At 45.1% G+C, this 24,399-nt stretch overlaps 3 protein-coding genes across 6 annotated transcripts in view; all 3 read left to right on the top strand.

Moving 5' to 3' along the window:
• The window catches only part of ERGIC1 (endoplasmic reticulum-golgi intermediate compartment 1), a 57,695-nt gene extending 51,688 nt beyond the window's left edge, over nucleotides 1–6,007 (top strand). For both annotated transcript variants that reach the window (XM_083798720.1, XM_083798719.1), the window contains one exon: nucleotides 3,887–6,007. In XM_083798720.1, coding sequence (XP_083654846.1) covers nucleotides 3,887–3,994 — 108 coding nt within the window. In that variant the 3' untranslated portion in view covers nucleotides 3,995–6,007. The remainder of the gene's footprint in view (nucleotides 1–3,886) is intronic.
• Nucleotides 6,008–8,644: 2,637 nt separating this feature from the next.
• Nucleotides 8,645–13,070, top strand: RPL26L1 (ribosomal protein L26 like 1). Of its 2 annotated transcripts, none has more exons than XM_083798727.1 (4): nucleotides 8,645–8,795; nucleotides 9,668–9,840; nucleotides 10,545–10,685; nucleotides 12,899–13,070. In XM_083798727.1, exons 2-4 carry the CDS (start codon nucleotides 9,673–9,675, stop codon nucleotides 13,025–13,027), a joined length of 438 nt encoding a protein of 145 aa, XP_083654853.1. In that variant the 5' UTR covers nucleotides 8,645–8,795; nucleotides 9,668–9,672; the 3' UTR covers nucleotides 13,028–13,070. The 2 variants fall into 2 exon arrangements, with proteins under 2 accessions (XP_083654853.1, XP_083654854.1); XM_083798728.1 differs by having other exon boundaries at nucleotides 8,762–8,841.
• Nucleotides 13,071–13,689: 619 nt separating this feature from the next.
• Nucleotides 13,690–23,469, top strand: ATP6V0E1 (ATPase H+ transporting V0 subunit e1). 2 transcript variants are annotated; one of them, XM_083798730.1, is made up of 4 exons: nucleotides 13,690–13,873; nucleotides 15,608–15,655; nucleotides 19,998–20,125; nucleotides 22,961–23,469. In XM_083798730.1, the coding sequence occupies exons 1-3, from the start codon at nucleotides 13,770–13,772 to the stop codon at nucleotides 20,089–20,091; spliced, it is 246 nt and encodes an 81-aa protein (XP_083654856.1). In that variant the 5' UTR covers nucleotides 13,690–13,769; the 3' UTR covers nucleotides 20,092–20,125; nucleotides 22,961–23,469. The 2 variants fall into 2 exon arrangements, with proteins under 2 accessions (XP_083654856.1, XP_083654855.1); XM_083798729.1 differs by having other exon boundaries at nucleotides 19,998–20,129; nucleotides 22,965–23,469.
• The last annotated feature ends 930 nt before the right edge of the window (nucleotides 23,470–24,399 follow it).

Below are 24,399 nucleotides of genomic sequence, written 5' to 3'. Positions count from 1 at the left end.
TATTTCCTGCGTGGCATTTTGCATCACAGTTGCTTTGGAGACCGGTTAATGATCATCACCACCGGGCTGAGGCTGCACCTACCTGGCCCAGGCATCTGGCCCGTTGTGCTGGGGCATCTGGAGTCGTTGCTGAATGGGGCCGGGGAAACGCGTCAGCTTTTTCTGAGTAGCAGCTGCTTGGTTTTAAAATGACAAGAGGGGCTCTGGGGTGGGTGCTGCGACAGCTTTTATCAAGCAGATTGCTTACTAAGGCACCCATGTGACTTCCAGCAAAATAAGTGTGTCCTGGGGAGGTGAGAGGATCCTTAGGGTTTAAAAGAAACTTTAACAGGGTTAGAGACGTAGCATGGTGTGTCAGGGTAAGCAGTGTTGATATTGGAGGGGCAGATACACTGAAGGGGGACGGTCCCATGTGGAGTAATCAGGTGAGAAGGGTATTGGCTGCTCAGCAGAGAGCCAAAGGAATTTCATTCTGCTGCTGGGAAGGTTATCCGATGCTCTTTGTTGGTGTTGTGCTTGCCTTCCAGAAATTTCAGTGCTGCTAAGGGTGGCATGCCTAGCGTTGGTCCCTGGTCTTCTGTATCCCCAGGGGAACCCCTGCACTGTGTATTTCAGCACTCAAACTCATGCCTGTTCCTTGGCTTTTGTCGTATTCAGAATTATCCTAATTTTCTGTACCATGCTAGAGGTGTCTCCTGGGTAGGACAAAAGGCATTGCTTTAGGATAGATTTTACTTTACGTGTCACGCTTCAAAAAATTCAGTACTAAGTAGGATTTTGAATTGCTTGTAAATCAGTGCTGCCACTGTTGCCACACTGTGAATTTGCCATGGATCGTGAGGTTAACCACACACACCTAGCACAGTGTTATACACAGGAGTTTTTGCCTGTTAAATCATACAGTGTAAAATCAAGATATATCCCAGTAAAGAGAAGCCATTCATAGCCTTGTGGTTGAGGTTGTGGTGCAAAGGGGAAAGTTTCACTGCTGAAAATTCATGAGTTCTTGCAAGTGGCCAAGCTGAAAAAAGTGTTTTATCATGAGGTCAGCCTAGGGACTGGAAGGGGACAGCAGGCAGAAAACAAGCCAAATTTCTGGTGAAGCACTTGAAATCCAAGAAAAGAAAAAACTGTATTTTTTTTTCCTGATATGACAGGACTAGTCAGTCCGCTAGGTGTGAAAAAAAATTAAGCTGGAAGTAGTGGTAAAAAAACGGTTGCAGGGAGAATTATTTCAGCCATGGGACTTGTTGCCAACAGGTAGCACAGACTCAGTCCCGTGGATGTGTTTAGAGCCAAGATAGTGTTGTTTTACAAGATGTGCTGCAGGTCAGCCAGAAGCCTCTGGGTGGAATTCTGCAGCTTACTGTATTGGGAATTACATGGTGCTCCTACTGGTCTTCTTTGTCCTTTAAATCACCTCCAGATTTAAGACCTGCCAGAGGTCCACAGTCACATCTGACTTTTGCCTTTCTGTCGTCTTGCTTGCAGCCTTGCCTCTTGCATATCTGCTGGCGTTTTGCTTTAGACTTAGCCTGCATCCCAGCAACTATCCCATAATTGTATGCTGTTAAAAAGCCTCTTGTATGTCGCACATTGCATGGTCTCTCACTTCTGTAATTACTACATTTCTATATTCCTTTTCCTTCCTCCTTTAATGCCTGAGTCAAACTCCTGGGGCCAAGCACAAATAATTCACAGCATAAAACTCCATTAAATATGAGTAAGTGCACGATGCCTGACTTCCTTCAGCGCTGCGAAGGAGCAGAGCTCCGTACGTATTAGAGCAGCGATGATCCAGAAGTGTGGTGGTGCAGCTTCCGTGCTGACCTAGAGACCAACCCCGGCGCTGCCTTTTTTTGTCACAACAAAGCAGAGCACTGTGTGCGTGCTTGGAGGCAGGCTCCGAGCGAATGCCAGGTGTGTGTGAGTCATAAACACTCAGCAGCACAGAGCAGTGCAGATGAATATATATATTTTTTTTCTCTTCCCCCCTACCTTGCGCTGCTGCACTGAAATCACATTTTCCTACCATATGATGCAAAATCTTAGTGTTGGACGGTTTTGCTGTTTGCAGTGTAAAATCTCCCGTCAGCTGAGCTGCTCTGAACTGAACTAACCCAACTCCATTGCTGTCATTTTCCCTGAAGTCACCCTGTGTCATACTGGGGGACAGAGAAGGCAGGAACTGGCCTTGTTCCCTAAAATTACTAACTTTGCCTCAGGCTGCTGCTCTGGTTTCTGAAGCCTTTATCTTCTGGAATGCCAACCATCCCTCAAAAAGCCATGTTTACCTTGCCTTGCTGTCCCTGCTGCTTCTCCTCGTCTCGCTGAGTTCACTGCACACAAATACCCTGGTTATAAATATGCGTGTAAATGAGTGATTTATTTCTTGCTGCCTTCACTCGGCATTAATGACCTGTTTGTTCTGTTGCCGTTGCTAACTCCATGCCAACCCCAATGCTGCTGCTCTTACGTTACTCTTTTGTCTGTAACTCTGCCCGTGGGATTTAGTGTTTTTGGGGATACAGTAGGTCAGTGTGGCTCCGCTTCCCCTCCGGGTTAGTTGCATTGCGTTTCCCTGAAGCCCTGCTTTTCTCACTCACAGCCAGCTCCTCGTTTCCTAGGCAGGCCCTTCTCAGGAGGTAAGCCCTGCGTCGTGTCCCGTCCTCACTGACCCACCGTCTCTCCTTCTCAAAGCCACCTAATCCTACACAACGAATTACATGCAAAAGACCGAATTGAAAGAGCATCACAGTTAGGAAGCCAAAAAACGTGGGCGTTAAGAAATGCCAGGTCCTGTGTAATTATAACTTAGCTGTTAAATGTTACTAGGTTACGTTACTGTGTACCACGCTTCCCATGTGAACGCAGCCCTGCGCAGTGTGTGTGGTGGGGAGGCGCCCCGTGAGCACCGTTCCTCCCCATCGTGCGGCATTCACCTGCCTGCCGCCTTGCTGCTCTCGGGTGGTCTGTGTTAACCCAGCTTCGGGCTGTGCGTTTCCACAAGGACTCTGGGACAGCCATTGGCGTGGTATTGGGCACTTCAAGTGCGTTTTCCCTCGCAGTTTCCCTGGGAGGCAATTTAGGCCTTGTCCCCGTTTCATAGATAAAAGAATTGAAGCGATGTGGTGCAGTGGCTGAAACGGGTGCCCCCTGATTTTGGGTGCGCCATGCCAGGGTACTTCAGTTTGATGTCAGAATACTGCTGTGTTTTTCTAGCATTCGAGAACTGCTTTAGGCTGTTCTGCTTATCAGGAGATTAAACTTTTCCCTACCTCTGTTCTTGAAAATGATTATATGTTTATATAATTCTACCCGAGACTTCTTGTATGGAAAACTTTGGCTCACAAGCGGTTAAGTTGGCAGTGCTTTTGTAAGCAGCCCTTGTAATGGAAAGTGTTAGACAGACTTAGCTGTAGGTGTCACTGGTAGCGACTTTTTTCTGTTAGTCACTATCCTTAACATACTATTTAAGTGTCTTTTGCCTGTTTGCGAATGCTCTATCTTGTGAAATAGGGAAAAGACTACAAGGCCGTGATATTTATAATAGAAAACAGTAGTAGGAAGATGTGAGCAACACAGAGCTTCTAGAAAGCTTTGTTAGGTGGAGCTCAGCCTGGAAAAGAACAGTGTTTATGCTGTACTCCTAGGAGCTGGGTTTTATGACTGGCTCAAGCTATGATGATTCTGGATAACACTAAATTATTCCACTATAGAGAACAATTTTCCTGACTGATTGTCATGTAATTACTGCACTGTTACTCAGCTCTTACCATGCTTCCAGAAGATACCCTAGCAGTAGGCAATATCTTCCCTCTCAGTTTCAAGCTGCATAAATGTTTGCCTCCTCACTAACGTTTGTTTCCTCTTTTGTATGTTTCAGATATGTGCCATCATTGGGGGAACGTTTACTGTAGCTGGGATCCTTGACTCCTGCATTTTCACAGCATCAGAAGCCTGGAAGAAGATTCAGCTGGGGAAGATGCAGTAGCGGTGAAACTCGTCTCCAAGGACAGGAGCAAAGATTGAGAAACCTACCACTACCTGTTTTTGTCTTTATTTTTTATTTGATTGAATCAGTAAGTTTTTCTCTAATAAGGCTGTTCAGTGAAGACCTCTTCAACAAATCAAAGAAATTTCCATGCATTTCAGAGCTCTGAGAGAAAAAAAAATGAAAATCAATGGAATCAGGGCTTAGATTTTGATTCTCTCCCCCCAGAAACGGGTTGAAATGCTATATATGAAATATACTGTCAGATCTAAGTAAGGAGAACAGGATCTTCTGTGAGAGGTTCCGATGGCAGTGTACAAACTAAGTAGTAGATTACAAAGAGTTAAGCTGTCTTTTGGCACTTTTTGGAATTTGTTGGATTTGCATGATTAGACAATCGACTTTTATATAACACAAAGTTATACATTAGGAAGAAATTCCACCCGTGGTGCCAAAAAGGTGATGTATCTGTTGGTGAGGAATGGAAAGTGTTAGTTCCCATAGCAAGCTTTAGAGACAGAGGGCAGAAATAACATCAAGAAATGTCTTGGGCTTTTATGGAAAGCTCTTTTGCTCAGATATGACCTTTCTAATGAAATGAGCAAATTTGAAAAGGAAGCTTTCCCCCAGCTACTTTTTCCTGGATGATCTGTGATCCAGGCAGAGGAAGGGCCGTTCTTTTACTCTGGATGTAAAAGTGGTTTAATTTCTTCCCAGAAACTGAATATCCAGTCTTGTGTTTACAGGTGGCATGAAGTAAAAACCAAACTGAGCAACACAGTTTTATGTGGCCTTTGCTTTGAAAGGGAATAGTTGTCTTACAGCATTAGCTTTTATTCTTTCTTCTGTGTTTGTTTTTTTTTTTTTTAAACACAGACCACCCAGCAGTCTGGACTCTGCAATTCTGCTTTAATATTATTATTATTATTATTATTATTATTATTATTACTGTTGTTGTTATTTTGAAAAGGGGTTGTCCATTCCTTGTGTCCAGAAAAATATTGCAGTCTTCTGGGTGGATGAGCACAGCTTACTGTCTTGCTTTGTGTGTGTATATTGAATACACCTGTAAAACACAGGAAGTCTGTCTCTTCACGGTTTAAGGTGCCTACCTGCTTCTTTAAAATTCAATCAGGCATCTTTCCTGAGCCCTAGACTGACACTGTTCACCCACAGGTACACCAGTAGCAGGGCAGGCATTCCCACAACCCGGCCCCTGCTAGCAATTTTCTTCTATTCCTTAAAACGGTACCTGAACTTCCATGCCCGTTCATTCAAGCCTTGTCTTCTGAGACCTCCAATAAATGGAGGTGTGAGGGGAAAGCTACTGCCAGGTGTGGCTTGTATGCAACGATAGACGTGAGTTCACTGATAATGAGACCAATGCCCACCAGTGCATTCTCCATACCCTCCTAAATGTTCCTTGGGTAGTAACAGTCACTGCATGCTTTGTGAGTGTCTGAGCTGAGGATACACAGATTTTAAGTGTTCCAGGATAGACAAAAATCCTAAAAAATTAAAATCCTTAACTCAATCAATGGTATAAATTCTAAGACGGGTGCAGGATTTCTCTTGGATAATATCTACTGTCCACTGCCTTTTCCTGGAGGCCAAAGTATCCAAACATTTTGTTGTAATAATATGAAACTTTGAATATTCAGTGTTAATGCTAGAGTCAGATACATTTCAAAAGTATTCCTAATACATGTCTGTTGAAATTGTCTCATTCTTTTGGAAGTAGGGAAGGTAGCCAGTTTTATCTGCACACACACATACATGCCCACACCCCCCTAAAAATAAAAAGGCCACCAACCCCCCCCTCCCTACCCTGGCCCATTTTCTGCCCTGTAGTGATTCCTGACCAGTTACAGCATTGGAACTTTTCCTTGTTCTTATTATGGACTGATTGCTGTTCCTTTAGGTGTAAACTGGATTGTGTAATTTCCTGTATCTGTTAATGTATGGATAGATTTTATACATTTTTTCCATTTACAAAAATCAACTTGAAAACGAGATGCTTGTCTTCATTTCAGTGCGCGCGTCCATCTGTCCACGAGCGGTACCCACTAGATGGCGGCGGCTGCCTCGTGGCAGCCTGGGGTTTTTCCATTGCAATTCCTTCTCGTGCTGCCTGAAGGATTTCCTCTGATCCACAGTCACCAACTGAAATTTAAAGCAAAAAAAAATCCTAGTTTTTTCTCTTAAATTTGTTGGATCTTTTCTTATAGCATGTGAACTTGATGGATTACAGGGATGCAATGTTAATATCTTAGCAGGGCATCCTTCTGGGTGATGCAAGAGAAGATTCCTGTAGCACAGCGGATTGTGCTGTCAGTTTTCTGAAATTTCTTCCCTATTATAATTTCTTCAACACAAACTAGAAAAAGTTGGTTGCAGATTCCTGCGTGTTTCTTGCCCCCAGTGTGTGATTTCTGCCCTTCTCCCCCATCCTCTATCTGAATTAAATGCTGCCTTCTGCGCAGTCCAGGCCAGTTCTTTAAACCAGATCAGTGAAATTGTTTCACTTTTTTTGGAAATAACAGATTGCATACTTCAGTGTGCTTGCTTTCTCTGCCAAAATGTCCACTGCAATAATGTAATAAATCTTTTTTTTTTTTTTTTTTCCTAAATGTGGAAACCAAATTATAATAAAGTTCTGGCAAAACTGCTGAAGAAACAGTCTGCACCTTAGTTCTCTAAGCCAGGTCTAAGCCTCTGAGCACTGCCAAGCCAAGGCTGACTTTGGGTCTGCTGGCCGTTGTGGCATGCTTGTCCTTCAGGCATGGCTGGCTTGGATCAGGTAATGTTGCTGCATCGTGTGTTTACAGAAGAATTTGCTCTTCTCTCCAAATGTGAAAGCGCGGTGGTTACTGTTGCAGCAGGCCTGCCCCGTGCATACAGGTGTCATTAGATTTCACTTCTATTCTCAGACATTTTCTAGAGATAAAATGAGCGTAGTTATGCTTTTAAACATCAGTGAAAACAACAATAATCTCAAGCCATAGTGGAAGGAAAACTGTTGATTGTAGGTGTTAATTCATCTTCTTGACTTTGCTCTTTCAAATCAGTATTTTGACAGAAGTATTTGTGGTTCTCCAAGAACGACATCCCTGTAGGAAGTAAAACATTTAGAACTTGTGTATATTCTGGTTTAAATAAACCTCTTTGAAGCTGCGCTTCATCATACAATGAGAACTTGCAGCACGGGATGCTTTGTGATGGTGGAGTCAGAATTTCAGCTCTAGGGGAAGCTGTAAAGCTGTGCTTTGGCATGTTCAAGAACTATGTGGACTGCTGAAGTGGTTTTGTTTTTTTAAGAAAATGGAAATTGAATGAGAAGAAAAAAATTGAGATGCATTTATGAATGTTTGATGTATCAAGTATTTGCATTTAACTACTGCTCTGTAAAAAGTGAAATCTGCAGTGTAGATGGTAATGTTTATAGCTAATTTTCTGACTATTTCTCGTTTAAAGTTGCTTTCTGGTTGTGTGATACGCAGACTTTTGGGGCTGAAAATGACTGCAACGAGTATCTGCTTTAGAACAGCCCTTTGAAGTTCCAGATGAAATGTGGCGATGAGGTATTTCTCAATAGTCCTGGGAAGGAGGGGGAGAGGGGCAGGGTTTGCAGTCCTGTAACGTGGTGTGGCAATGTTTAAAGCACAAGTCTTGCATTTTTACAGTGGAGTTTATTAGGGAGTTCTCGCATTTCCCTTTTAATTTGCAACCTCATGTTAATAAAATACTAGACTTTTTAGTTCTACAATTAAAAATAAATCTCTCGTGTTTTGATTGGCTTCTTGTTGCACTGCCATTGCAAAATCAATCTGAAAGGGTTTTTTCGTTTGTTTTTAATTATTGTTCCAATGAACTAAGCCTTATCGCGCAATGAAATCACTGTAAGCCAGGTCACTCTGCCGAAAGTTAACGCGAGGCTCTTTTGCAATCAGCCCTGACTCATGTCTGGACGTTCAGTGCTCGGTTTTGAACGGTACCAAGTGTCCTAACCTCAGGTTGGTTTTTTTTTGTTTTTTTTCCCTTTTGTTTTTTTAAATGAGGTGCGTGGATTTTGCTTGGAACTTGGTGGTTTTGGCTTTACTTACGCGGTGAGTTGGTATGTAAAATAACCCCTTTTTTGCCTCCCCCCAACCTTTTAATTTCCTTCTCGTCTTGCTTCACTAAGTATTTAGAAATCACACTGAGGTAATTATGGAAGATTAAATTGCGAAGGGTTACGACAGACTGAACATGGGCGCTGTGTATCCGCACCACATTAAGTAATTACTTATTTTTAACTGGGGGGCTGCTCGTGCCTTGCTCCTGCCCTACACCGCCTGCCTGAGGGACGGGACCCCCCGCACCCCTTTTTGGGAATCAGCTCCCCAGCTCCGAGGGGAGACGCTTCATTTCTACCAGAATTGAACAATTGGGAATAATTTACTAGAAAACAAAGCGGGTTGGGGGGGGAAATAAAAAAGGAGTGCCCCCCTGAGGCAGTGGGGTTGGGGGGGGGGCGGGCTGGGGCCGGGCCTCGGCGCCTCAGGGAGCCCTCAGGGGGCCCGGGAGGGGCGGGGGAGAACCGCCCGCTTGGCCACGCCCCCTCTCGCCTGGCCACGCCCCCAGCCCCACGTGGCCGCGCCCCCGCCCGTCTCAGCCCCCGCCGTTGGCCTCCGGCCGCCAGGGGGCGCTGCTCGCGCCCGCTCCTCTCGCGAGCTCTCGCGCGAACCCCGCTGCCTCTTGACGGAAGCGGAAGCGCCTTCCTCTCCTCTTTCCGGTCGAGCGGCGCGGCGGCAGCAGCGGGGTGAGGGCGCCGCGGGCGGGCCGCGGGCATCCGCCGCCATCCGCCGGTATCGGCCGGCATCCGCCGCGGCTGGGGGCGGGCCGGGGCCGGGACCGGGCCCCGCTGCCGGGGTCGGGCGCCGCTGGGCCTGGAGGGGCCGCTCGCTGGCCGCCGCTGAGCCCGGGGCCGTCCCGGCCTGCAGCCCGGGCTGCCTGCTCAGGCGGGGCCCGGCACCGGCACGGGGCGGTGCGCGGCGGCGGGTGGGTGGCAGGCTCCGCGCTGACCTGGCTGATTTAGGGGTCTTCCGTAGTGGAAGGCTGCGATCTTCTGGTTAGCAGCGGGCGGAGGCTTGCCGCGGGCAAGCAGAAGCACCCGGGGGGCAGCCTGTCGGTCAGGGCAGAGCTGTGCTCTGATAGACAACCTCAGGCGTGGTTATTACGGCTTAGGAATGGCCAAGCGCAGTTTGTGTAACAAATCTGTTACGTGCTGCAAAGTCTAGTAGTACACTGCGCAGGCAGCCTCTAAGCGTTACAGGTATTCTATCTGTGCGAGTGTGAAACGTGCGCTCACTTCATAAATAAAGCAAACGTTTACCTTGGTGTAAAATTAAGACTACTCGATCAGATGTCCTGCACTCTGAGTACACTTAGCTTTGGGTTAGAAAGAATGGTCACATGCACACACAGAGCACTTCTGTCAATCCACAGCGTCATTGTCACTCATGGAAGAGGCTGAAACCTTTGAAATGCAGTTTATAAAATTACACAAATCGGGAGTAGGAATAAAAACAGCTGAAGTGAGCTTTTAAGTTTTAGCGTACTTAGCGTAGGCAGACAGTAGCACGAATGCCTTTGAGTTACAAGCTTCTCAAAGTACTGTTTTTCTTCCTGCAGCCAAAATGAAGTTCAATCCATTTGTGACCTCAGACCGCAGCAAGAACCGCAAACGGCACTTCAATGCACCTTCTCACATCCGAAGAAAAATAATGTCCTCCCCGCTCTCCAAGGAGTTGCGGCAGAAATACAACGTCCGCTCGATGCCCATCAGAAAGGACGATGAAGTCCAGGTATCTTTCAGGCTGTACTGTCACGCTTGAAGTTTATTCATATTTTGTTTTCCACGACAAATTCAAATCGATGCCACAGCTTCACCATGAGTCTTGTAAAAATAATACAAGTTAACGTAATCATAGGTTTGTCCTGTTGAATATTTCTTGAGACACAACCAGTGAGAAGGAAGGTAAAAGGAACATAAACGTGGCAGTAGAAGTATGTGCATTGTTCACATGCGTGATTTAGTTGCATGCATTGATTATCACTCTGGATTAAAGACTTTAAACAATAAGGCAAAGAATTGTTTGTTTTCTTTCTGTAGACTGTTTGCTACCAGTGATATGGGAAAGATCAGTTTAGAAATGAATGGAGTTAGGTGGCCGTTTTGTTTTAAAATGTAATGATAGAAGAGAAAGGATGAAAAACAGTTGGGGTTGACTGTTACCTTTCTGGTTGAAAAGATTTGGAGTTACTTGATCAGGACTTACTGCAGGCAAAGTGAGTGAAAAGTACAGTTCTGATCCATTGTATTTTCCATTTTAGTGATCAGCTAAATCCAGTAACTGGTAGCTTTCTGGCATGAGCAGAGTTGGGAGCTCAACCCGTGCAGTTCTGGTTTTCTGATGGGATAATTAAGTTGTGTTTGCTAAGGCCGGGTGATTGTTACAGGGGTGTTTTGGAAGTATTGGGAACGTGTGCCTTCTGTGTGCTCCTGCAGGTTGTCCGGGGGCATTACAAAGGACAGCAGATCGGCAAGGTGGTCCAGGTGTACAGGAAGAAGTACGTCATCTACATCGAACGTGTGCAGCGCGAGAAGGCCAACGGCACGACTGTGCACGTGGGAATCCATCCTAGCAAGGTACAGGCTGTAAGGTGACATCTGCAGTGCAAAAAGAGGCCTTGCTGCCACATGAAAAATCTGCTGCTTGCTTAAGTAGAACCTTGTTACGGCGCATGGAGTAACGGATTGAGATTGATTGGGATGGGCGTTAATAAAGAAAAGTTACAGGGTCACGGTAGCAGGGAAGTAATGGTTGGAACCGGGAGCTCTCAGATATTTCTGAGGCTTATTTGGTGGAGAAGTTGCAACAGACTTCAGAGTGTTCCTAAAGTGCTTTTTGGAAGAGCTTGGCGATTTTAAAGCACAAATAGTTATTTTTTTGTTTGATTGTTTTGGGAACTGATCATTTAGAACAACTCTTCATTGTTGCTGTGTGGCACTGCACTGACTAAGGAAGTGTTGGAAATGTTTGGGTAGATGCTCAGAACTGTGGTTTGTTCTTGTGGCTGTTATGCGCTAATTTTGCCTGCATCTAGTTTTAGCCTGAAGTGTTTCACAGCGTTCAGAGTTAGCGAAAACCAGGCAAAGCCTGTTTAGATCATAATAGCAAAACATTTCCAATTAAACAGAACAACTAGCCAGAAACCTAGTTTGAAGCAGATGAAATGAGTCTGCCCCAAACCTGTCATGTGGGCACGGGTATCGAAGTGCTGGTGGAGGAAATCCAGTTGTAGCAGGTTTTCTGGTCTGAAGGGTTGGTATGTACAGGAGGGGCAGAGCAGAATGATTCCAAAACAGCCTAATGGCTTGTGTGCAGGAACAACATCTGAGGTACAAGGTGACACTGAGGGAACCAGCGTACCTGCAGTTGGACGTTACTTCCCTGATAAATAGCAGTGGGAGAAATTGAGCTTGGTGCTGGTCCTGCGTTTCTGTGAGCGCTCTCCCTAACTGGGAATTGGACCTCGGGAAAGCTTTGTATGCAGATTCGAGTTGTTAGTGCATGGGAACAGGGGAACGCTTTGTTGCAAGCTGGCAATGGGATGGGTGAGCGATGTCTGCCTCTTTTAGGTAAAGGGATGATTGAGACCGGACCTCACAGTGGAACTAACCAGGAGCATTTCGCTGTACTGCAGCCTATGTCAGTTTTCTCGGATTTGATTATGTCAATTGTATTTTTAAAGTGCTCCTTTCAATAATATCCAAGTATTTATTTCATCGCTAGTTTTGGGAGCAGAAAAAGCACTGAAGGTTGTCCAGGGGCTGAGAATCAGCACTTGGGTTTTCTTCTGCGTTGTTACAAAATGTCGCGAAGGATCTGGTAGCGAATGGATTGGGCAGATTATCTTTTGTGTGTCCATGTTAGTAATGCTTGATAATTCCTGTCCGCTTTACAACTGGTCAATAGCAGATCATGTTCTTGGAAGCGTTCTCCACGTACGAGTCAGTGGTGCGTGGACTTCATTGTTCCCTGCAGTTACGCCAGATGTTCGGTTATTCCAGGCAGTATAGCAATGACACGACAGCAGCCAGCAGCTGTGTGGTTTTCCAGTGTTCCAAAACGCAGGTAGCATTGTTTAAAACATGGAGAAATTAATGGAATCATTCAGGTTGGGAAAGACGCGTGGAGTCCAACCATCCACCTGAGGCCAGCGCTAAACCGTGTCCCACAGCGTCACGTTCACACCTCTCTGAAATGCCTCCAGGAACGGCAACTCCACCCCGTCCCTGGCGGCCTGGTCCAGCCCTGACCACCCTTCCTGTGACAAAATTCATCCCAGTAGCCACCCTAAGCATCCTCGGGCACAGCTTGAGGCCGTTTCCTCACATCCTTAGGATCTATTGCTTTCCTTTGTGGTGGTGGGAACGAGAGTCAGCTGTATGCAGGTGTAGCGCCCATTGTGTTTGAGCAGCACCTGGCGTAACGGACAGCGTTCCAATGAAGTGATGGAAGTCGGACTGACTTCACGGTAACGATTTCATTATGTAGCTGGCCCGAAATTTGGCTGCTCTTCAGTTTGCTCAGATGTTGTGGCCGTGCATCCAAGCCACGGTCCATATATTTTGATTCCTTGAATGCACCTGGAGAAACCAATACACCGCAGCGTTGTGAAATACGCGGCCAGCTCAGTCCTCAGTTCTACTCAAACCGAATTAGAGAATCTGTGTTAATAAAACGTGTGCTTTGGTAGTGTCGGAGGTGATGGGCCTAGGCCGCACTGCGTTAGCTCTGTGCTGTCAGGCTGCTGTGCGTTACGCTGAGGACGCTGAATTCTTTGTCTTTTCCCTAGGTGGTGATCACAAGGCTAAAGCTGGACAAAGATCGCAAGAAGATCTTGGAGCGTAAAGCAAAATCTCGCCAGGTTGGCAAGGAGAAAGGCAAATACAAGGAAGAAACAATCGAAAAGATGCAGGAATAGATTGTTTTCTTTTTGACACCATTAAAGAACTGCTAAAACTAAACCTAGTGTCGTGTCTTCTGCCTTAGGAAATCTTGATGCAGTGTCTGCTCAGCGTTTAAATACTCGTTTTAATATTTAATGCTGGTTATGTGAAAAGCACAGTAACCTAAAAAGCTTTCTAAGCCTTTCTTGCTTTTAAGAACATGTTGACCTTTTCGGTTCGCAGCCGAAGTCGGAAGGCGTGGTGCAGGACTGCTACAATCCGGGTAACATCTAGTGCCTGGTAGACTTTTTTTTTTTTTTCCCAGTGATCTCTGACATTCACTTAGAAAAGCCCGCAGTTTTAAATGAAGGTGTTAATTCCCTGTACCATGCACATTCAGTATTCTCTCAGGCACTTGAAGTTAGCTGTTTCTGGCCATCGGTAATTTCTTAAATTACATTTTTCCACCGATCTACGGGATTTGACACCGGAAGGTGACGTTTGGGGCCTTGCTGGGCACGTTGCGGCCCCTGAACCTGCCCCGCGGTGCCCCAGCCGCTCCCGTCGGTGCTCTCCGTACATGCAGAGCCGCGGTACCGGAGGTGCCCCGAGCACCCCTGGGTGCTGCACCCCGCCCCCCGCGAGCACGCGCCCTGCGGCCCCTCCCGTGCGCGCCCCCGCGTGACGTGGCGCCCCGTGATTGGCCGGCGGCGCGGCGAGGAGGCGGTCCCGCGGCGGCCGTGCCCGCGGCCGGCAGAGGCGGCGGCGGCGGCGGCCATGGCGTACGGCGGGCTGGCGGTGCCCATCGCGGCCGTCACCGCCTTCTGGGGGGTGGTCGGCGCCCTCCTGCCCTGGCTCGTCCCCAAGGGGCCCAACCGCGGGTGAGTGACCGGGGCCCGGCCCCGAGGCTTCCCCCCCGCCCCGAGCCGCGGCCGGGCCGGGCCTCGCTGCGGTGTGGGGGCTCCCTGCGGGAGCGTCGGGGCCTGCTGCGACCCGGGGGTGGCGGCGGCTGCTCGGCTCCTCTTCCTCCTCCTCCTCCTCCTCCTCCCCCTGCCAGGTACCGGCTGCCTTCTGCTGAGCCTGAGGGGCTGGGCTCCAGGTGCCGACTGCCTTCGCTTCTGTTCCTCTGACCCCGGAGGGGCTTCCCTGAATTTCCTCCCCCCCAGCCCCGCCGCTTCCTCAGTTTCCCTTCCCAGCCCTGGTATTCAGCGCCCCGGCTGGTTTTGTGCCTGGCAGCCGGGCTGGCCTCGGGTGTCCCCAGGACGTGGCTGGGAGGCCTGCTCCTGGCTGTGGGAAGTGGCCCGGGGTCACCGGCAGGCCTTGCCTGCTTCTTCCTCAATTCCGCCAAATACGAATGTTGCACGGCTGTGCTTCTTCCTCAACTCGATCATTTAACAAATAGTAATAGGCCACTGCTCTACTTCTTCCTCAATTTTATCACTTAACAAATACCAACAGAGCGCTGCTGCCTTCTGATTCTGTGCTGGCACTGCATAGTGCCCTAACTTCTCATCTCGTTTTGTTTCTTTCTTCCTTTAAAAACCACCAACAAAAAGCTGCGTTTGAATTGGCTTCTTCATCTTCTAACAAAGGAAGTCAGTGCAGATTTTAACTGAGTTAGGAATTCGCGCTGTGCTGGTTAAAACTTCCAAGCGATGGCTCCTGCCTGGGACTACGTGGGAAGGAGGGGCTCCTGGAGCTCACTGCAGGCTGCGCTGGGTCTGTAGCAGTTGTCTGAAGGTTGACAAGATGAATGTGTATCGATAGGTTATACTTATATATATACACCTATACACACATATCTTGAATGTTATCCGTGTCACAAAAGGGTTGGAAGATACTCACCTAGCACAGGTTCTTGTCACTCACTTTAGGGGGAAATATGTAGAAGGAAAATCCCTTTTTTATTAAACAAACAGAACCCTTCACTTTGCTACAAAGTTCAGTAAGGAGTTGGACTCAATGATCCTTATGGGTCCCTTCCAACTCGGGAAATTCTATGAATAGAAAAATCTTATTTCTTTTCCTCTTGTTTCAAAACCATTTCTGTATGTAGCTCTAGACTTACTACTGCCAGTTTCAAGAGCAGCCTGGCTTTTACTTCTCAGCTTAACTATCACTTCTGTCACTATTGTCTTTCAGTAAGGAAGCTAATTCTTATCTGCAGATAAAATCTCAAGGCCACTTGAAATTATTCTGTGTGCAAAAAATCTACGTTCACGATGAAAAAATTAAAGCCTCTTTGACACTGACAATTTCTGTAAGCAAAATTTTGAACATGAAGAAAATGTTTTACTGTGGTATTAGAAAATCCAGCTTCAGTAGTTGGATAACTTGCTGGTGCACATGACAGCGTGCGTAATGGAGCAAGGACGCTTACTGCGCTGGATTTTACTCCAGTTAAATACTGCTGCGTGCTTCTGTTCTCCCAGTCTCTGTCAGTTCTTTTGCACAGTCTTAGCCTCTGCAGTTTGCTCAGCTGGAAGAAGTTATCAACGTTGAGTCATGTTGCATATGATCACAGCTGAACTTCTGCTTGGTGTTTTTTTTTCCTATGTATCTTGTGGTCAGTCACAACATGACTGTTAATCAGCTGCGTCTCGTTCTTTTTGCAGTGTTATCAACACGATGCTGGTGACATGTGCTGTTTGCTGCTACCTGTTGTAAGTATAAATACTGTCTTGCCCCTTAATCAAGGTACATTTCTCACGTAAGAAATTTAGGAGGAAACTTGAGCATATGAGTCACAGAGGCCTGGATACGTGGTGTTCCTCGACAGCTCGTAGAATTCTTGGTTCTAAAGGCCTTCAACACGGAGAAGAAAAGGTTTTCCTGGTGGTGGATACTGCATTGAAATCTTGTTTTGTGTCATTGCCCTGTGGCTCTTACTGTTGAGTACTGCAGTGCAGTGACTTGATGTTGCTCCTTTCCAGTTCACTGGATTATTCATTCACAAGCTTAATGACAGTGTGTCAGGGAAGCTATGTGCAGAAGTGACTTTGAAAGGTATTTGGAAAGAACTTAGTACGGAGATTAAACTGGTGAAAGTAATTAGATCTTTCAGGGTAACTTGTAATAAAATGATTACTTGAGTAATTTCAAGTACTACTTGAATAGTATTTGGACTTTGCTGAAGTATTTAGGTATTATTTACATACTGTAAGGAGCTTAACATGAATATTTGGAGAAATGCATCTCTACTCGTTCCTAAGAACTGGCAGCCAAAAGCCATATTATCAGCGTTGGCACATTTCAGGGGACGCCTTGTTGGGTTGCCTACTGCACAGGCTTATGCACATTTAATTTACTTTTGTAATGTGATATTCAGGTTTTATGCAGGCTGTGAAGGCTCCCTACCCAGCGCACCAGTTATTTAGCAACCTAATCTCATGCTAGGTCCTAAATGCTTGGGTAGGAATGGGCAACTGGATTCTTACTTTGGCAAAGGTGTCAAAATGGGGTTCAGATTACGGTAAAATTTTGATTGGGGGGGGGGGCTTTTTTTTTTTTTTTAATTTAAGTTTAATTTCCTTGTTGAATTTCTTTTCTATACTGCATTGCAACAGAAATCATGTCCTAGTCTTCCAAAATCCTTCAAGTTCAGGATTTGCTGGTTTTGGTGTTGCTCTTTGAGGAACGACAGTTTCCTTAAAGTCAAGGCTGCGTGGCACCCACAAAATCCTCTCGATTATGATCTGGAATGTATTTGTCATAGAGCTTCCTAAGTTTGACTTCGTGTTTTGCGCACTTCAGATTTTCAGTGGTATTTCATTGTAAGTTCAGTGGGTTTTGTACTGAAGCAGATCTATTACAAAGCTCATGTCATTAACATGATTTACAATCTGGTTCTGCGTGTCCAGTGAGTGGGTGCCTCTGTCTTCATTCTTAACCTCGTGGGCTGTAACTCATGTTCTACATTTCCTTTGGCCTTCTCCAATTACACCTTGAAAAAAGAAGAAAAAGAAGAAAATCTTGCAATGTTTTAAGCCGTCAGTAATTATACCCAAGCACATAAGATATATGTATAGTTTCTGCCTCCAAGTTTAACAAAAAACAGATTTTAGAACCTGATGTTCCAAGACGGAACTTGCCGCATCGCAGAGTCATTGTGTTGTCATGAATTCTGTATGGAATGTTCTTGCAGAAAGCCCCAAAGAATGGATTCTCAGGATTCTTCCTCAGATACAGCATTAGGGGCTGAAATAACTTCTCATCTCAGATCTTTGTGTGTCCTTAGCAGGTGGCTAGTGCTGTTCATCTACTTCTTCATAGGGTGGTTTGAAACTCCACTGCAGCTGCTGTTGTATTCTCTATCTTTCCTTTCCAGTTGAAATGGAGAGGGAAAAAAAATGGATTTCCTGTTATTATTAAATACCAGTTGATTGACAAATTGATTTGAATCAGACTGAATTTAACTATGTTTAAGTCAATCACATTTCAACTTAAACCTATTTCTTCTGTGTTTTGATTTAACAGTGATCAATTTGAGCAACCACATTGATCACATGGTATTAATTGGCTTATGTGCAAATTTGTTGTGTGTGTCTGTAATTTGTGTACTGATATCGTATCCAGCCACCTTTTGAAGGAGAACGTACAATATGATAAAAATAAAAGGTAAAGTGTGTGGGGTTACCGCTGCAGAAGTACCAGGTTGTACCGTTTTGTCTAAATAGCCTAAATCTCTTTTGCAGTTTACAAAGCAGCTCCTGAAGCAGTACTGTGATATTCTACTAACCAAGGATGTTTGAAAAACACTATTATTTGGTACTGATTCTAAAAGGATTAAAATACGGTTGCCCAATTTGACATTTAAGCAGAGATAACAGGACCTTAATTTGTAACATGCAGCACAGACAGATGGCAGTTAGGGTAGGAAGACCTTTTAAAAATCTTTCTGGTAGAACATAAGGGACTTTGGTTTCGTTGTATGAGCTGGGTAATTAACACTAGCTGTTGTAGCTGCTATCCGGCAGGATTTAAGGACCCGTGGGTGGCTCGAATGCCATACCTGATTTTAGCAGCTCCAGCACACTGCACGTTGGGTACAGGGGCTTGCTTTGTCTTGTTCTGAATGCTGCATTTTGTTTTGCATTGTCATGATAGATTGTCACTTAGCAAGACGCGGGGAAAGCTTTTTCAAGCCCTGTGTTGAACGCAGGGGAGTCACAGAGCTCGGTGCCTAACCGCTGCTGCAAATTATGAGGCCCTAGCCGTGCAGGGAGGAGGAACGCTGTAGACCTGTAATGCCGCCGTGCTCGGAGCCTGGCATCCAGCGTGGTCCCAACAAACGGCTTTAGAAAAGTGCACAGCGCCTGCCTAAAGCGAGGTGACGCAGCTGGGACACGCCGGTATTTGGAACGTGCTCCCAGCTCATTTAATGCACAGCCGTGCTGGGTCTGATCTCCGGCACACGGCGAGGTGAGGTGTTGGTGCACAGCGTCCCTTCCTTCCGTACAGCGCGGGGAGAAGCGTGTCCTTTAGCAGGCCTTCGGTGTTCCTATCCTCCTCCCACTGCTGGTAGTCCAGGATATTAAAGGCAGATGGTGCAGTGCTCTGGCACCCCTTTTTCTGTCTTTTGTATCTGGAAATTAACCGTTCAAAATAAATTCCATGCAGTTTTTAAGAACTAATTTGCTTTTACCATAAGTAAGTTTAATAAAATGATTAATACGGCTTCAAAATATGTCGTCATCAGTTAGTTAGCAAGGCAGGAGCAAGTCAACCTAATGGCTGTTGGCTCCTTTTGTTGGTGTCCTGCTAATGTTTCGGTTGCTTTGTGGTCTCTGTTAGGTATTTCAAGGCTTGCGTGGCTGATAGACTGCTGCAAGCTCGGCGCTTCGTTTTAATTGGGGCCCTAATTTGCACAAAACCGAAAGCAATAATGAAAATAAATATTTGTAATACTTAAGAGTGTTACTGATGCGTTTTCTTTAAGTCTGGCCAACGTCTTTTGCCCGTGGCTGTTGTAGCCTTTTTACAGCTGACCTGCACTTCGTTTGCTGGTCAAAGCATCAAGGTTTGTGTGGAATTTTCCATGACTGCCTAAGCACTCTGATACATTTGTGGCAGCTCCCATTACAAAGCTGCTCTGCTTTTTCTCCTCCTTACAAAGCGTTCTGGAAATAGCAGATAGATGAACCAGTGTGTTCGCTAACTGTGTTTATATAGTTAGCATTTAACGGAGACTTAAATCCATGGAAGCATCCATGGCTCTCTCCGAACCTTGTAATATTTACAAAGCAAATGTATCTTGTAACAGCGGAATATTTATTTCTGTTTAGCTTTCCTGGATATTTTCCACAAACTGCATTCCTCTTGTTCTGGGCTGTGGCTGTGGCTTCTGCAGCGTTGGTTTGTGAACGCTGCGATAAGATGGCTGTGCCTGACGAGCACGTTGTCGTGTTGATTGATTATCTTATTTGTTTTGTGTTCTGGGGGTTTTGCCTACAATTGCGCTTCAGGTCCCTGTTTCTTTGACGTCTGTGCCAGGTTTAATCAACTTTTGCTCAAGCGCTGATGGCAATTACGCCAGGCTTGCAAGGGCAGGCTGCTGTACATGGAAAATAACGGCAGATGAGGGAGAGTGGGTTTCTCAGAGCTTGGTTGTATTTTTTTATTTATTTTTTTGGTTATTTAAAGGATGCTTCAAAGGCACCAAGAAAAGGGCTGACTTTTTTATGTTGCTATATTCTGAACCTACAAATATCTGAGTGTCGTATATTTCCTGCCAAAGAGAAACTATGCAAGAGTGCTGTCGGTTGTGCTGCTTCAGATGGAAGAGGACAACTTGTTTCAGCTGCGGGATGATTTGGTCCCAGGTCTTCATTGCTGGTATCCAGGCAGCGTGTGAGCTTGAGCAAGGTTTTGATCTGATACGAGCCCTTCCTGAATACTGTCTTGTCTCCTCTGATAGTACCTGTGCTTTGGCCAAGCCTTCCCTGTATAATAAGTCCTGTAATTTGGCTGATGTTCTCTCTTTTGGGTCGGGGGGTTGTCTTGCAGTTGGCTGATTGCGATTCTGGCTCAACTCAACCCTCTCTTTGGGCCGCAGTTAAGCAATGAAACAATCTGGTACCTTAAATCTCACTGGCCTTAAGGACGTCTGTCCACTGCTGCAATTTATTGACCAGGTGAGTATGTTCGCATCTGTTAATACGTGTGGTGTGTTAAATGATTCAGGAGCAATTGAACAGTAGTATAAGCAGCGGGTTCTGCATCATTAACTGTTTTGCAGGAGAAATCGATCTTTCCAGGGACTGCAACAAAACAAACGTTGGGTGTTAATCTTGGCCGGATACTTGGGCTGAGGTGTTGTACAGCCTCTGCTACCCAGCCATGTGTGTTCAGTACGCGGGTATTTATAGGGAGAACACCGCATTTCTTCATCCAGCTGAAAAAAGTAGTTAGGAGGGAAGGGCCTGTCTATTAACAGCTAGCATGAGTGGGTTTCCTAATCTGTAACAATTGTTGAGCCCTTCTCCCAGCACACCACCGTTTCATCCAAGAACTGCCCAGGTTTCCAGGGCAGTGTCCAGTTGCCTCCATTCATCTGGGAGGCCTGAGAGGGACCTGCAGTTCCAGTGGCTCTTCATCTCCTGTCGATGTACACCGCCAACACCGAACTTGCAGACGGCTTTTATTTGAATGACAGCCTGGGTGTGCCGAGTCGTAGCTGAGCCTGGTGCTGCTGATTTGGGTAGAGCTCTTTGATGCCATGGTCGCAGTTGCAAGGCATGCCTTCTGACACCACCAGCAAAAATACACAGTTTTGTATTAAAAGTAGCACGGTGACCTCAGGTATCTCCGAAAGGGCAACATTTAGAATTGAAGGTTCAAATGAAGGTTTTGCTGCAGAAAGAAGTACCCGTGATCTCTGTTTTTAGGCTGATAACACGAAGTAGTTGAACGCTCCTAGGGTTTTTACCTGTTTTTTCTTTTTCCTCTTATTGCTTTAATTGCCTGCTCCTTTGCTCTTATTACTTTAACTTCTGTTTACAGAAGTCCAACAGCAGCAGACAAATGGCAGTCGATGTTACAGCTCAGTTAAATGCCGGCTGTAAAGCATCCTGAACATTTACCCTGAAGCAAAGCTCCACTGCTTCAAAGTAGGACTCATCCGAACTGGGGTAGTGTCAGACACCGGCATGTGGATTTGCCTGCGTCTTCTCTTTTAAGCAGCAAGCAATAAAGGTAGACGTGGCCCTGCTTCAAGCAGAGGCCTGTGATTAGGTAGCTCGGGCAAGCTGAATGCCCCGGGTGCATTTTCACTGCTATTGTGTGGTAACACAAAAATAGTTAGCAAAAGCAGAGACTAGTGTATTCTGGTATTGGGCACACAGATCACTGAATCCCACAGTTCTGAGACCTGAAATTGAAGTGTAGTTATCTGGAGAAGTAGATGCCTCAGATTTAAAAACTGGGCTCACTTCTGCCTGATACAGGGACTGTGTGTTGCTACCAGCCAAGGCGAACTGGAGATGAGGTATGACATTGTAGTCTAGGTGTCTGCTGCAAGAATCGGGGCTTATCCCCCCTCTCCTCTTATCACTTCAAATTTGTACTGAGGAGGAGAGGGAACTGCTGCGTTCCGGGATGGACAGAAAGTTCACGTGAGGAGTTCTAAACTTACTAACGGAGAATTTAAGTTGTATGTAGCGCACACATTGTTGTTACATGAAGTAGTTTGTTTTAACCTTTGATATATCTGATTGCGTTGGCTTAATTTTGAAATAAAATGAAAGTTCATCTTTGAGGGGGAAAGCATGCTTAAAGAAAAAGTAGAAGCAAATAATAATCCTCAAATACCATGGTTAGATACCATGTTCATTCTTGCCTTTAGGTAGTAGAAATACACTATTGCAGTACTCACGATTCTTCATGGTCTTGTTCGAATTACCCCTGCAGAGCTAAGTGAGTCTGGCTGCAAGGAGGCGGCTGCTTTGGTCAGGCTGCAGTGTCCTGTCTGTCACTTCTGTGCACTTAGAGGCTCTAGATGAGTTTGTCACCAGACTGGAGCTGTGAATTAGATTCCGTGTGAAAGAGTTGGGGTCTCTCTCTCTGACCTTGCAAAGAATTCCAGAAATACAGCTACCGTTTCTTTTTTGATCAGTTGTTTTTGGCTTTTAAGATGTGCTTTTGCAGTGTTCGAGGTGCATGCAATATACCCCTTTCTCTCTTCAATCTCTGTTTCAACTGAGGTGGGGATGGATTAGTATGGACAGAGTGTGAGGAGTTAAAAGGAAATGAAATACGAACTCCCAGGATAGAGAGACTGTTTTTTAAAAATGAAGGTAGTGTAAGCAAACCTGTTCAATTTTACCAGTGGAGCAGGCTGAAAATGCATGCAGAAGGCTTACTGCATTCTAGTAGGGAGCTTCTACAGATGCTGACTTGATTGATCTGTGCCAAATTACAGAAGTTTGGTCTTTCTCTGTGGTCAGTATCCCTCTAATTTAAGTGATGCATCAGACAGCTGACTGTATAATCAAGTTAATGGCTCGGAAAGCAATATGTAAGGATATGCAAACTTCTTCAGCTGTGGTAAATATGGGCTGTAGCCTCTTTCCTTTTAAGCTGTGTGATGCAATGCCTGCTGTTGTCCTTAAATTTGTCTCTACAGTGTGTATTCTCAGACCAGGAACTGCCTTTATGCAAGGTCTGTCATCTAGATGGCTGGATGCTGCTACAGCAGAATTACTTGAAACTTTCTAAGAGTAGCATAATTGTTCCACCAGCTTATAATATAACTAAACCTACCTGCCGTAACTTTGGAAATTAAATTGTGAGGAAAGCAAGGAAGTAGAAATTGTTCTTTTAACTCCATAAAGATGAATTATCTACAGTTCTTGACAACTTTTTGGTGCGTTTGTGGAATGGAAGTAGTTGTGGTTAACTCAACAACCAGGTCTTCAATTAGTAAATCACCTCCATGGAAAGGAATAATTAAATTGCCTCTTGCTTTGCAGGTAGAGAAGAGATTTCCTTCAGATGAAAAAACTCCACAGATCCAAAGATGTCCTTAACGTAGCTGGTTGGATACCAAGCCTGCATTAATGCCTTAACACTTGTATTGTGCTTTAAATGGCTCGTTCAAAGCCCTCTATTTTTTCCTACTATACTGTTTAAGAGTGTGCCTAATGCAATTTCTAACTCCTCTTCAGTACTGTACATTTTTATCTGTTAACTTCAGTTGTGATTAAAATTTCTAATGTTTCTTACGGAGATGTAGCTTCCCTGTTCACTTTACTCTGTAGGAACACTATATCTTAGAGGTTTGTCTGCTGTGCTATTCACCTCTGTTCTGTTTGACTGCACTTGGAAAAAAGTGTGCAATGAAACTGTACGAGGAGAAGAGAAATAATGCTGCCACATGTTGATTGCCTTTTTTTTTTTTTAAGTGAGTTGTGTTTTGGGGAAGTTGAGTCTTAAATTTCTCGTACCTGGAAATAAAACTAATCCTCTGCTTTATACAAAATGCTCTTGTGCCATGTTTAACTCTTCTGTGGTTTTAATCAGACGCTAGTTAGCCAGAGTTCAGCTGAGGACTAACAATGTACTTGGGAGGGGAGGATAAGGTCTGTTGATATAACATAGGGAGGGGATGAGAAATGCTTCGAGACGTTGAATATTTTGAATATGTAGCAGTTTTTAAAATACCTTGATCTGCTCATCATATTTAATATTCAGCAGTATCAGTATATATTAGTATTAACTGTTTTATTTAAAAAAAGCTTTCTATTTTAGGTTCCAAGCTCTCACTCACTGCTGAAGCTACAGGAGCAATAAAACAGTTCACATGGCATATTTTGCTGGTGGTGAATTTCATGCAAAGAATTCAATTTCAATTCAAAGCCTGGACAAACAAGCCATTCTTGAATTTATATTTAGATGCTTTTCAGATAAAGACATTTCCCTGTATCTGAATGCTTAATATTTTCTTTGAAACAGATACCAGCTAGTAGCATGATTCAAGAAGATAAAAGATAATGTTTTGCCTCTGTTTTGGGAATGTTGTGCGGCCTGTTGTCTGCATTGTGATTGTCTACTACATGTGTCCCAGAAATTAACGCTGCTGAAGAATTTTTTTTTGTGTGTGTGTGTGACTGCAGGAAATTAGAACTGGCAGATTCAGTCACTGTGTTTAACAAACAACGCAGGTATCAAAGCCTGTGACAGTTTCTTGTTTTGTGACAACAGAAGAGGATGCAGAATGTTAAAATATGTATGAGAGAAGCTTGCTGGTGCTTGAAATAGATAGCCTGGATCTGCAGCGAAACACTCTGATCTACTGACGTATTTTGATAATTTTCAGAAGCTTAAAAAGAGGGCTAAAGAAACTGACTCCACAGTGAAGTCTTGAAGACTATTGAGAAAGCGCTAGTGTCATTTCACAGGCTTTTAACGG

This window comes from Anser anser (assembly GCF_964211835.1).
Source record: "Anser anser genome assembly, chromosome: 14".
NCBI lineage: Eukaryota > Metazoa > Chordata > Aves > Anseriformes > Anatidae > Anser > Anser anser.
This window is presented reverse-complemented; position numbering and strand designations above follow the sequence as displayed.